Consider the following 14,778-nt stretch of genomic DNA (forward strand, 5'->3'; position numbering starts at 1 on the left):
CAATCGGAGGTCGTTTGGTTAGGAAAATACATGGACGAAGTTAGTGACGTGAGTTGACATGGCTTAGCAATTTATGTGGTTATGTGCACATATATGTGAGGTTAATGTTTTCCAATGAAATTCCATGAGATTTTTCATCTAGTATGCCTCACATTAACAATGTTAATCATCACACAAATGAAAAGTTCAAAATTTAGAATCATATGCCTCATTGACATTTAATCGAACACCTTGTGTGCATTGGAAATCTCCTTCACTTTGCTTTTGATTTACACTTAGGGCTAGTCAACAATTCACAATGCAATCACAATGTAAAACTTACCTAATCCGAAGATGGCAATACATCAAAGAAAATCTTCAGACTTTGCATGGAAAGCAAATTTCTTACCTTGGAGATGAACTTGGAGAGAATGCTTCAAAATTTCTTGATATCAATTGCAATGATAAGATAAATGTGGTTCTAGGGTGAAGAGTTGATGCTTAGTGGAGTGAATTTGATCGTGTGAAGTTAGAATTGTGGGGGAAAATGTGTGTTCGTGTTTGAGGGGTGAAAAAAATGAAAAAAAATAATGGGTTGTTTCGCAAGTGACGGGTTAATAACCCGTCACTTGTATACCATGCGACCGCATGGTGTAATATTGTATGCTCCTTTTGGTTTCAGTAAGGGTCCATGCGGGGTTTCGGTAAGGGTCCATGCAGTCGCATGGACCCTTTGTCCATGCGGCCGCATGGACCAACCAAAAAATTATTATTATTAATTTTTTTTAAACTTATAATTATAACCCCAAACTTGACTCGACTCTACATATTCGAATTTTTTTTTAAACTTATAATTATAATCCCAAACTTGACTCGACTCTACATATTCAAATTTTTTCTTTTTTAAATAAACATCTTAAAAATAAAACTAACGACTTTGAACCCCGAAATTCTTAACTTCACACTCAAACACCCAAAACATTATCTTTAACCTCGACTCATGCAACTATAAACGTGTAGTGCCTAGACTATCATGCGTGAATGATCGATGACCTAATAAAACATACGAAATGTAAATAAATTCCAAAATAAATGTAATAAAATAAATTGAAGGATACAGTGGGTTGCCTCCCACCTAGCACTAGTTTATAGTCGATAGCTCGATTTTCCTGCATTTTCTTCATGTTGGGTTGTTGAGTTGCACAGTGGACTTCTGCTTAGGGAAATTACAGCCCCAATAGTGTTTCAGTCTTTGCCCATTGACGATGAAAGTGCCTTTGGTCTCGTGACTCACTTCAATAGCCCCATACTGCATCACCTTAGTTATGGTATAGGGACCCGACCACCTTGTTCTTAGCTTTCCTGGGAAGAGTTTGAGTCTAGAACTGTACAATAACACTTTCTGGCCAACTTCAAACTCTCACCTCTGAATGTTTAAATCATGCCATCTTTTGGTGCACTCCTTGATCAACTTTGAGTTCTCATAAGCTTCCATTCTCATCTCATCCAATTCATTAAGTTGCAGCAGTCGTTTTTCACCAGCAGCCTTGAGATCCATATTCAACTGTTTCATAGCCCAATATGCTCGATGCTCCAACTCCAATGGAAGATGACACGCTTTCCCAAAAATCAGGCGGTATGGAGACTTTCCTATTGGTGTCTTAAATGCTGTTCTGTAAGCCCACAGTGCATCGTCAAGCTTCTTAGACCAATCTTTTCGGGATGAATTCACTGTAACTTCCAGTATTCTCTTTAACTGTCTGTTCGAAACTTCAACTTGCCCATTGGTTTGTGGATGATATGGAGTTGCTACTTTATGTTTCACCCCATATTTGTTCAACAGCTGCTCTAATTGACGATTTATGAAGTGTTTGCCTCCATCACTTATTATTGCCCTTAGTGTATCATATCTTGTAAATATGTACTTCTTCAAGAACTCTATCACCACTTTCGTGTCGTTAGTAAGCAATGCAACGGCTTCCACCCACTTAGAGACATAGTCAACGGCCACCAAGATATATTGATTTGAGTACGATGGGGGGAAAGGTCCCATGAAGTCTATTCTCCATACATCAAATATTTCAACCTCCAAAATGTAATTTAGTGGCATCTCATTTCTTCTTGAGATATTTCCGGTTCGTTGACATTTATCGCATCTCTTCACATACTCGAATGTGTCTCTGAATAAAGTAGGCCAGTAGAAACCCGACTGTAGTATCTTTGCAGCAGTCTTTGAAGCTCCAAAATGCCCAGCATATGCAGAAGAGTGACAATGTTCTAGAATATCAGGTACTTCATCTTCAGGAATACATCTTCTGATTATCTGATCTGCGCCTCTTTTGTAGAGAATGGGATCCTCCCAAAAGTAATACTTCAGCTCTGCGAAGAACTTCTTTCTTTGATGGCTAGAATAGTTTGGTGGCGGGATGGACTTAGCAAGGTAGTTAACGATATCAGCTTACCATGTGACTATTTCTACTCAAAAAATTTGCTCATTTGGAAAGATTTCATTGATGTCAACTGACATCTCAGGTTCATCCCGTTCCAATCTTGATAGGTGGTCGGCTACCACATTTACAGTGCCCTTTTATCCTTGATCTCAATATCGAACTCTTGCAACAACAATATCCAACGGATCAATCTCGGCTTAGCATCCTTCTTTGTCATAAGATACTTCAGAGCGGCATGATCTGTGTAGACGATAACCTTAGACCCAACAAGATACGATCTAAACTTGTCGAATGCATGAACCACAGCTAGCAATTCCTTCTCGATCGTCGCATAGTTGATTTGGGCGTCGTTCAAAGTTCTACTTGCATAGTATATCACATGAAAGATTTTATTCTTTCTTTGTCCCAATACCGTACCAACTGCATCATCACTCGCATCACACATTAGCTCAAAGGGCAAATCCCAATCAGGTGACACAATCACAGGCGCTGTTGTGAGTTTTTCCTTCAGAGTATTGAACGCTATCAAACATACCTCATCAAACTCAAAAGATACCTCTTTCATTAACAAGTTGGACAGAGGCTTGGTGATTTTGGAGAAGTCCTTTATAAACCTCCTGTAAAACCTGCATGCCCAAGGAAACTTCGAACTCCTTTTACTGATGTAGGTGGTGGTAATTTCTCAATAACCTGAAATTTACCTTATCCACCTTTATCCCCTTTGCCGATACTCTATGTCTCAAGACTATTCCCTCTTGAACCATGAAATGACATTTCTCCCAGTTCAATACTAAGTTCGTTTCTCTGCATCTTTGCAAAACCAAATTTAAGTGATCCAAGCACTCATCAAATGAGGTCCCAAAGACCGAGAAGTCATCCATAAAGATTTCAATGAATCTCTCTACCATATCTGAGAAAATTGCCATCATGCATCGCTGAAATGTGGCAGGAGCGTTGTAAAGTCCAAATGGCATTCTTCGGTATGCAAAGGTGCCATATGGGCATGTGAAGGTGGTCTTCTCTTAATCATCTGGTGCCACTGGTATCTGATTATAACCCGAATACCCATCCAGAAAGCAGTAATGGGAATGGCCTGCCAATCTCTCCAACATCTGATCTATAAACGGAAGAGGGAAATGATCTTTCCTTGTAGCGCTATTTAGTTTGCGGTAATCAATGCAAACTCTCCACCCTGTTACCGTCCTTGTCGGAATCAACTTATTCTTTTCATTCTAAACCACTGTAATTCCTCCTTTCTTGGGCACAACTTGCACTGGACTAGTCCATTTACTATCTGATATCGGGTAGATTATTCCAGCATCCAGAAGTTTGATCACCTGAGCTCTTACTACCTCCTTCATGTTTAGCTTTAGCCTTCTTTGACTTTCAACTGTTGGTCAAAAATTCTCCTCCATGAGAATTTTATGCATACATAAGGAAGGACTGATCCCTTTGATATCAGCTATGGTCCACCCAATTGCTTGCTTGTTATCTCGAAGCACCCTAAGAAGTTTTTTCTCCTCCACTTCACTAACCATGTTTGAAATTATAACTGGAAGTGTATTGGACTCCCCCAAATATGCATATCTTAAGTGTGGGGACAGCTGCTTGAGTTCCAACTTTGGTGGCTTCAGAATAGATGGCTGTGATTTCTCTGGCCCTGTCCCAAGCTCCTTAAAGTATCGTTTCCGCGTGTAAGGTGGGTTGGACTCCAAAAGCCTTGCACACATTTCTATGTCTTCAGAATCAGAATTCGTGAATTTAGAATATGCAATGCAGGCTTCCAATGCATCTGATGGGTTTTGCAGTGTAAATGACTCTACAATCATTTTATCAATCATGTCAACCCTGAAACATCTGTCAGTCTCTATTGGCAGTTTCATGGACTTGAAGACATTGAATGAAACCTGTTCTTCTCCCAATCTCAGTATCAACTGCCCACTCTGAACGTCGATCAAAGCTCTGCCTGTGACTAAGAATGGTCTGCCCAGTATTAAAGGAACATCTTTATCTTCTTCCATATCCAGAATCAGAAAGTCTGCTGGGAATATGAACTTCTCCACTTTAACCAAAACGTTTTCAATTATTCCTCGTGGATGTGTTAATGATCCGTCAACCAGCTGTAAGGTCACCGTGGTAGCTTTAGCTTCTCCCAATTCTAATTTCCTGAAAACAGAAAATGGCATTAAGTTAATACTTGCACCAAGATCACATAAAACTTTATCAAAATAAAATTTACCAATGGTACAAGGGACAGTGAAACTCCCTGGATTTTTCAATTTTAGCGGGAGCTTTCTCTGAATCCTGGCACTGCACTCCTCTGTTAGCATAACCGTCTCATGATCTCCTAGATTCCTTTTGTTTGATAGGATGTCTTTCAGGAGTTTTGTATAGCTAGGCATCTAAACCAGTGCTTCAGCGAATGGGATGTTGATATGAAGCTTCTTGAAGACCTCGAGAAACTTCTTGTATTGCTGTTCCATCCTTTGCTTCTTCAGCCTCTGTGGGAATGGTATGGGTGGCTCATAGGGGTTCACAGCTACAGTTTCTTTATCCCTTGAGTTTCCTTTATTTGCTCTCGGTGTTGGCTCTTCTGTCTGTTCTTCCTGCTCCAAATTCTTTTCTATTTCAGGAGACATGCTCTACCTGTTAATGCAACTGCCATCTGTCCTATCTAAGTTTCCAAATTCTTAATGGCTGCATTTTGGTCCTGAAGAGTAGTTTCTGTCTTCTTCATGAATTGGTTGTTCGCCTCCATATATTGGTTGGTCTGTTCCATGAATTTGCCGAACATTTCTTCCAATTGAGCCTTCTTCTCTTGTTGTTGGTATTGCCCTTGTGGCCTGTTCTGATTTTGGTTGCTCCAAGAAAAGTTGGGGTGCTTTTTCCAGCTTGGGTTGAAGGTCTCTCCATACACATTATTCTGCTGGCGTTGTCCCAATTGAGCAAAATCTGCTTGCTCTTTTCCTTGTGTCAAAATTGGGCATTCTGCTGTCACATGCTCAGTTCCACATTCCTCACAATTTGCCTTCTTTGTCTGCGCTGCATTAGCTGACTGGGTAATGTTTTCCACCTTGTGAAATAAGGAGTCAATCTTGGCAGATAACGCTGAATATACATCCACTTCATAAACTCCTGGTGTCTTCTTTGGTACTGCTCGTTCCATGGTCCACATTGTTGAGGTTGTAGCCATTGTCTCATATAACTTCAATGCTTCATCAATTGTTTTTGTGGACAATGACCCATTAGCTGAAGAGTCGAACATACTCTTGAAAGCTGGAAGTAGCCCTGCATAGAAATATTGGACCTGAAGTCCCTTGCTAATCCCGTGGTGCGGACACTTCCTTAGTAGATTTTTGAATCTGTTCCAAGCCTCATCAAAATTCTCAGATTCACCTTGCCTGAAGATAGATATGTCGTGCTTTAGCTTCGCAATCTTGGCTGGTGGGAAAAACTTAGTATAGAACTTCTGAGCTAGGTCATTCCAAGTAGTAATGCTGGCTATCGGCTGTGCAAAAGGCGGTGTGGTCCCTCCATTCTTCAGTCCAATACTTATTGTGGACCACCACCACTACAGCTGTTTCTGGGAGGAGAGCTTCCGGTACTTCTTTAACTGGCTCCTCGGAGTTCGAGCCCAAGAAGTCCACCTCCTTTGAGGGACGAGCTCTTTTCTTCTTAGGCTGTCCCGGCACCTGGACAAGAGGGATGGCAGCAACTAACGCCTTGGCCGGAGCAGGGAAAGCCTCTGATGGTGCGGACGTTCTCTCCAAAATGGCCACCATGGTAGGAATTGTGGTTTGCCTCAGAACTGGGGATGGCCACGCCACCATAGACCGCTTTGAAGGGGCGGCAGGTTTCGTACCCTTCTGAAGCATATTCGCCTCTAGATCCTCGGGCACCTCCTCCTTCGTCGGAGGCGGGAGCCTCTTGCTGGCATCCACTAAGTCCTCCATCTGCTTCTTGTAAGAGGAGGAGAACGTCTTCAAGGCCCTCGCCTTGGCCATCATCTTCTGTATTGTTTTGAAGTCGGGCCGGAGGGGCATCTTCTTATTGAAGTTATCTGCAAGAAACAAGTAGTATTAGTACAAGTGTAAACGACTCGAAAATATTCAAAGGTATTCGTTTCGAGATATTACCTTGTGAGACCATCAGGTCGTGCGTCACAAAATGGAGGTTCTTTCTGATCAGCCGATGGAATGACCTCTTCTTCGGAGACAGCTGATAGATCACGTAGATGATCTCAAAATCGTCGGAGGACAGCTCGCACCGAGGAAGAGTGTCTTCAAAAAATGAATACGATTGTTAGTTATAATCCGAACCGAAGAGAAATAAAATAAGAAATATGGCTACAATACTCACTAAGTGACGAGTACTTCGTGGGGACCATAAGAGGTGCCACGGGGTCTCCCTCCATCATGTCCCATCTCCCAGTAGCCCAACACCACGAGCCCTTCCACTCCTTGATGGAGCTTGGTAGATCGAGCACGAATGGAGTGTGTGAACCCTAAGAGGTCAGGTAATACCAGCCCCTGATCTCATCTCCCTCGGCTGTTACTTTTGGGATGTAGAGGGTCTGAAAAACAGAGAAAGGCAACTCCACCCCTAGTGACGCCTCTTTCCATAACATCCAGGAGCCCACCATTTGGCTCCAGGAGTTCGGATTCAGTTGGGTTGATGCTAAGCCGTAAGACCTAAGCACCATCTGGAAAATGGGTAAATTGGATGCCTAAGGCCAGCCCTAAGGATCGTCTCACTTATCGCCACACACCTTGGCCTAGGGTAGCAGGCTCTCTTGTCAGGCTCAGGGAGGATCAAGTCTATGCTATCCGGTATCCTATATTCAGTTCTAAGTCTTTTTAGGTCGACCTCCTTTAACTTGGAGGGGTAATCCGATGCCCCCCCCAATGCACAGAGTTGTCTACTAGGCTATTCGGCCTCTTCCAAATGTTCTCCCCCCCAAGTATCGCTTCGGCTACTTCGGAAGAGGTCACCACAATGGGCTTGTCCATCCGTACTAACTCCAGCCCACTCCCCGAACTAGCACTACCCTCAGAAGCCATTTTTAGAAAGAAAATATCTCAAAATAGTTACTAAAACTTATGAGTTTGATTGTTCCCCAGCCGAAAACGGTCAAAATGTGGTGTGTGGTCATCGAAAAATCAAAGTTCATGCCGGAAATGCTTGAAGAACTCCGGAAATCGCAAAGAGATTTGAGAGTAATGGGATTTTCTATTTTCACAAGAGTAAAAACTCCAAAAAACGCTGAAGTTCGTCTTTTATAGAGCGCTCCAACTAATCCCCACCGTTGAATTCAAATGCAATCAATCTAGGCCGTTGAAATGAAACGCCAAATTTGATTTATGCCTAAGATTTTGTTGTAACCCTCACGCTCGCATATAACGCGTCACCTCGGTCACCACCAGCCGTCAACAATAAGTAGCCGCAACAGCCTTTTAGGGAAATGGGCGCTGTACCCAACTGTTACCTTGGAAATACGCAACAGCTGTCAAATCATTTAACGTCGTATACGCCCGCCTCGGAATGAACTTCTCGCTCAACTTTACAATGCTTAGGTGCACCTAACACGAAGTCCCCTATGGGTCAGCGCACCGGTGGCAAATGAGCTCCTCACTCAACTTTACAAAGTTTAGGCGCACCTGACACGAAGTCCCCTGTTGGTCATCGCCTCGGTCGCTGCGTTCCCTCCTAAGCTTTACAAAGTTTTGGCCATCTCCCAACGCGTCGTCCCCTGTGGGTCAGTGCACCGATGACAGATGAGCTCCTCATTTAACTTTATAAAGCTTAGGCACACCTGACACGGAGTCCCTTGTTGGTCATGGCCTTGGTCGCTGCGTTCCCTCCTAAGCTTTACAAAGCTTTAGCCATCTCCCAACGCGTCGTCCCCTATGGGTCAGCGCACCGATGGTAGATGAGCTCCTCACTCAACTTTACAAAGTTTAGGCGCACTTGACGCGGAGTCCCCTGTTGATTATCGCCTCGATCGCTGCGTTGTCCATCTCCCCACACATCGTCTAGCTCGTTAGCACCTCGACCTTACGTAAATTTTCTCCCTCACAAAGTGGCGAAGATTTAGCGCATCTGCCTATGATCAACGCTTCGGTGAACACAAAAAATCGACCCTTAAGTTCTCACAAGTCACGGTCCCCATCCCAAGGCGCACATACCCAATTGGGAAGACAAGTCCACCCTTGATATAAATATTCATATCTGGACTTGGGGACCACTATTACGCCCCTAACTGAACTACTTCGAAAAGTCCACCACCATGTCAGGCGAGGTGTGGAACGCTCATCCGAAGTGGTTCCCATAAGTGGTTCCGATGTGACTTTACCAATGGAGATGACCTGCTATCACACTACGAGGCATAGGTAATTCTGCAGGACTGGCCAAAGCGCCCTAACCCCTTGAATCCGAGGCGTAATAAATCCTGTGGACCCCGGTCTGAGGATCCGTCGCCGATTTCAGAATGAGATCCTTATCAAGATCTTTTCTGTCCCTAAGGTTTAAAGTGATTTGACGTCTCCATGAGGCTAATTGATGTGACCTATCAACTTTATGTCAACTCAATTCGAGAGAAGTAACTACCCGCCCACTCTACAGATGCTGCTGATTGACGCCTATGAGCAGACGCCTCATACCGTTCAGATGTATACACGTGTCTCACATCCAACGGCTCTCCTCACCTATAAATACCCAAGGCTTGGCAAGAGGTAAATGTAATAAAACTCTTCCTATTTAGTACTCCATAGCAAGCAAATATATATTCTCCTCCCCATTATTTTGCACAACCTTAGTACTATTCCGATCACCTGAGCCTAACTTGACCGTCGGAGTGTATACGGCTTCCGCCACCCCGCTGGTCCCAACCGTGCGCATCTGACCGGGCGTTGATTGTGCACAGGGAGGAATACGTGGAGTGGCTATCGGTTGACCACGTGGATGATCCAATTTTCGAGGTCAACAGATGCGAATATAAAAGTATGCATTAAAATTATTAGAACGTCTCTAAAAAGTACGCAAAGTATAGCGTAATATCTTTATCTCTATCACTAGTCGCTATCACGTGCGTTGCACGAATTTTGTATTTATCGTATTTTTATTAGTGTATGAATTTTAGTTTTTTTGGAAAGTTTTTGAAGCAATATCTAAAAATATTTCTATGATATAAAAAAATAATTGTAAATTATTTTTACAATTGTATAGCAGTATGTTATTTAGAAAAAATATACTTGTATATTTCATGCTTGAATAAGAAATATACAAACTATTTTGTTTATATTCTTTGATAGTGTTGATATGATTGAATTGAACGTGAAAATTATATTTCTAAATTTTGTGTAATTAAATATTGTAAAATTGAAAAAAAACTCTCCGTACAACGTGGAGTGAAAATAAAAAATAAAAAAATGTGCAGAGAGAAAAAAATCTCTCTGCACAGTGCGGAGAGAGTTGAACCATATGCGGAGTTAAAAAAAAAACTTCTCCACACAGTGCAGAGAGATGACAAAAAAAAACTCTCCTCACTATGCGGAAAGTTGGTCCGCACCATAGTAAAATTTTCGGCACAATGCGGAGAAATGAAAAACTCTCTGCATAGTACGTAAAGAGTTGAACCATATGCGAAGTAAAAAAAAAGTGTGAAAAGAAAAAAATATCTCCACACAGTGTGGACAGAGTTGAACCATGTGTGGAGAGTTGGTAAACTCTTCGCACAGTGTGGAGTGTAAAAAAACACTCCGCACAGTGCGGAGAGATGATCAACCAGCTCTCCGCACAGTGCGGAGAGTTGTTTTCAAATTCCTTAATTACAAGTCAAAATTCAAGATTGTAAAATTTTTGTATATACAACGAAACATAGTCCAAAAACATGGCTCAAAATCGATTATGTCTTCTTTAAATTTCAGTCACAACTCAATTTCTTAGCATACAAATCATATTTATGGTATTGGAAGGAAGCTTTCTCGTAATTCATACAATGAAACAATATGTGAGTTGTGCAAAAAATGAAATATTGATAGTACAATGACATTGCTTTCGTAAATGGAGGCTCTAGGGTACCACCCAAATTCAATATTTTACACTTGCTTGATAACAGCTCTTGGACATTAGAAATGGATACAATTTTTAATGAAATTATACTTTCGAGTTGTAGGCCAGGAATTAAAGTGTTCAATGCATTGCTCAAAAATTGTTTGAGAAAAGGCCTCTTGGAACTTGCAAATAAAGTCCCGAGAGTTTTTGTTTTTCTCTTCACACTGTGCGGAGAGATAGTTTGTCATCTCTTCGCACTTTGCGGAGTCTTTTTTTCTCATATGCGGAGATTTTTTTTATTTTTTTGTCTTATAGAGTTTATATATACTAAAATTATTATTATTTTTTTAACGTTGTTGACATAATGTGTGTGTGAAAGAATATTTGTCAATCACCATAAACAAAATTATTCATAAAATGCAAAAAATAAAAATGCATAATAAATCTTCTTATTACGCTAATAAAATTAAAATAATTTTTTTTTTGCAAATAATATAAAAAAATCATTTTTATTTTCAACAAAAAAACACATTTAAAAATTAGCAATTTCATAACCACTTTTTTCTTTAAATTCTCGGAAATACAATTATAAAAAAAAGAAACAATATTGAATTACAACATTTAATACTTAAGAAATTCAATATTAAATAAATTTTATATATTTATAACAAATTATAAATCTATATATGCAGCTTACCGTATTTGTAAGCAACTTACCGTATATGCTGCCTACCGTATTTGCACTTACTGTATTTGCAGTCTACCGCATTTGCAAATAATTTACCGTATATATTGCCTACCGTATTTGCAGCCTACCGTAGTTACAAACAACTTACCGTATTTTCACCTTATTGTATATACTGCCTACTGTATTTGCAACTTATCGTATACGGTGCCTACCGTATTTGCAGTTTACTGTATTTTTATATACCGATTTTTGCATTTACAAATACCGAGAATGTAGAATACCGTACATTCACTTACCAAATCGAATTTTAAAAAAATTTCCAGATTTTTATTTTTTCAACATAGCATAAAATATATATGAAATATATATGAAATACAAAATATAAATATATATGAATATGGTGCTCAATCTTCAATTTTCTAATTTTGAATTACACAAAATTTAGAAATATAATCTTCACATTCAACTCAATCATATCAATACTGTCAAAGAATACAAGCAAAAGAATTTGTATAACCTCGTATATTTCTTATTCAAGTATGAAATATATAAGTATATTTTTTTTAGATGACACAATACTGTTATGCAATTGTAAAATTAATTTACAATTATTTTCTTATATCATGAAAATATTTATAGATATTGCTTCAAAAACTTTCCAAAAAACTAAAATTCATACACTAATAAAAATACGATAAATGTAAAATTCGTGTAACGCACGTGACAATCACTGTGCGGAGAGGGTTTTTTTTTTATAACTTCGCACTGTACGGAGAGTTTGCCAACTCTCCGCACTGTGCGAAGTTTTTTTTTTTTTTGCATTTTTTACTTCTCACCGTACGAAGAGTCCGCACTTTGTGAGGACAGTGTCCGTACAGAATGCCATCTCTTCACACTGTGCGGAAAGATTTTTTTTATTTCGCACTGTACGGAGAGTTGGAACTCTCTGCATATGATTTGCCATCTCTCCACACTATGCGGAGAGTTTTTTCTTCTTTTTTACTTCACACATGGTTTGTCATCTCTCTGCAATGTGCGGATAGTTTATTTTTTTTTATTTTTTTAAAAGCTCATGTGTGATGAGTTTTTTTTTTTTTATTTTTTTAAAAGCTCATGTGTGATGAGTTTTTTTTTTTTTTTTTGGCTCATGACAATTTATATTTACTAAAATTATTATTATTTTTTTAATGCTAATGGGGTGATGTGTGGAAGAACGTTTGTTTGACATAAACAAAATAGAAAATAAAAAATGATACCATACATAGTAAAATTGGATTTATTTACTATTGCATGAATAGTAGACCATCCTTCCCCTTTTTATTAGAAGTTAGAAACTTTATAATAGTTGTTATAAAGTGTTGTTTGACCTATTGTCTCTCGAGAATCAATAAAATTCACAAATCAATCCAATTGGTGATCAGATAATTGAAAAGTATTAAATCTTACAACAATCATCTATGAATAAAACACATATTGAACTTCAAATTATCAAATTATATTAAAACTTCATAATAAAGGGTTCATCCATGTCTTAGTAATTGAAAACCTAATCTAGCATTGCAGAATCGTAATCAATCATAATTAATCAATAAAACATCACTGGAATTTTGATTAATTGAATATGAAGAGGATGATTAGTCTTGAATCTCTTCAATGATTTCATTATGATTTCCAGTTGCGTCTTCCACTTCGTACCCAAGAACCAAGATTTGATCGTCAATTAATTGAATTCTTGCAATTGCTTCTTGATTTTTCCAAAAGTATGATGAATTGGCATTTCTTTGATGATGTTGATTGATATAATTTGTAATGAGAGGTTCTCTTCAATGCATTATGATGTTTTGAATTTATATTTCTCGAAAACTGGTTGAAAATCACATTTAAAATTGGGGTTTAGAAAGAATTTAATGAAAACAGGAAATTTTCTCAAGAAGGCCCCAATTTTCCACCGCGCAGCTGCGCCAGTTAGAGCTTTGGCTCCCTATTGAGTCTTTTAAGTCTTCTCTTCATGTCATATTGATCCATTCTAATCGCATCCAATTGAACCCATGAAATTTTCAATCTTCGTTTTGAATTTTGTCATTTTTAACTTCTTTCTTTCAATTTAGCTTCCTATCATTGATTTTCAACTAATCAATGAAATATATATAAATTAGGCCATATTTAATCAAAAAAATTCGAAATATCTATGTTTTAAGGTTCGAATAAGTGTACTCACTTATCAAATAACTACACAAAATTTGTGAAATGAATGTATCAATAATCAATGTTTTTCTTGAATCAATGAATCAATATACAAATTTTCCATAGTATAAACAATAAATTAAGCACTCAAATTCCGTAAGAAACTGGAATTCCGGTTACTGTCCCATTAGAAACCTTCTCGTTCATCGGACCACCAAACCACGGCCTCGAACAACTGGCGGCGCAGCTCATATTTGTCTGCCCACTCACTTTCACAGCCAGATTAATAATCCCATTCTTCTCACCGTTGTCATCCCTCAGCCTATAACTCAGAAAACTCAAATAGTTTGCCGGTAAATACCCTCCCATAAAGTCCGACAACGGAATTCTTGCTATCCCAATGATTTTGCTACCTGAATGAACTTCCACGGTAATAAAATTTGCATGCATAGGCAAATCCATGACCAACTTCTCGTTCCATATGGGATTGCATCCGCCATCTGTATTCATCCCTGTGGATTTAGCATTTAATGGGTCCGATCTTACGATCACAAAGGCATTTTTCTTCACTGGGTTTCTCCTGTTAACCCGCAAATCTTCACCAGTAATCACTGTAACTTCTATCACTCTTGACGATGCCTTCTCCATTTCAAAACAAAAACCAGAAGTATGGGTTTTACAGAGAGAATCTTTTCTCGTATATATATATATATGCAAGACGAAGATTTGATAATGTGTGGATTATTGAATAATAGGGTTTGTATTTATATATTTGCAAGAGGAAGCTGGGGAGAAACAACAGAGAAAGAAGCGGGAAGAAGGAAATTGAGCGGCGCGTGGAACGGTCAAAGGGAAATGTGTGAGATGATTTGTTGTCAAACCGCGTGGCATACAGTGCAGAATATGGAAACAAAAATGTGGTTGGTTTGTTGAATTTTACTCGTTCAGTTCTAATTCAGCGTTGCCACATATTTAAAAATAGAAACGACGTGTTAATAGAGACACCCCTAAAGTTTCTGATAATTTAAAAAAAAAACTACTCACTTTTTAAATAATTATATAAACCTCTATTATTTCGAATCTGAACAATGATTATCTCCTCTAAGGTTTATGACAATTTTAAAGAACCATTCACATTTTAATAATTATATATAAGTTTAAATATCATACTTCTCATTATTGATGAGATTATTAGAGATGTCCCTCTATTTTTAAAAATAAAACAAACTCCTTTTTTATGTTTTGAATAATGCAAATCTTTCTTAATCAAATTTTTTATGATTTAGCATAAATAACAGTAATAATGCTTAAAATGCACTTACAATATTTCTTCCACTTTGTACCTTTTTAACAATAATATAATACTTAAAAGACCTCTTTAGAGCATCATATATTTAAAAATAAATTGATTTGAATAATTATGAC

At 38.7% G+C, this 14,778-nt stretch overlaps 2 protein-coding genes across 2 annotated transcripts; both read right to left on the bottom strand.

Annotated features, from left to right (window-relative positions):
- Positions 1-1,159: 1,159 nt before the first annotated feature.
- Positions 1,160-3,193, bottom strand: LOC111391570. Its single transcript, XM_023016809.1, has 6 exons — positions 3,120-3,193; positions 2,842-3,055; positions 2,558-2,634; positions 2,148-2,209; positions 1,665-2,037; positions 1,160-1,364 (listed from the first exon to the last, which is right to left on the bottom strand). The coding sequence occupies exons 1-6, from the start codon at positions 3,191-3,193 to the stop codon at positions 1,160-1,162; spliced, it is 1,005 nt and encodes a 334-aa protein (XP_022872577.1).
- A 10,307-nt stretch (positions 3,194-13,500) lies between these two features.
- On the bottom strand, positions 13,501-14,001 carry LOC111391572 (BON1-associated protein 2-like). The gene has a single exon (XM_023016810.1). The coding sequence runs from the start codon at positions 13,999-14,001 to the stop codon at positions 13,501-13,503; it is 501 nt and encodes a 166-aa protein (XP_022872578.1).
- Positions 14,002-14,778: the final 777 nt, after the last annotated feature.

This window comes from Olea europaea, unplaced genomic scaffold (genome assembly GCF_002742605.1).
Source record: "Olea europaea var. sylvestris unplaced genomic scaffold, O_europaea_v1 scaffold806, whole genome shotgun sequence".
Lineage (NCBI taxonomy): Eukaryota > Viridiplantae > Streptophyta > Magnoliopsida > Lamiales > Oleaceae > Olea > Olea europaea.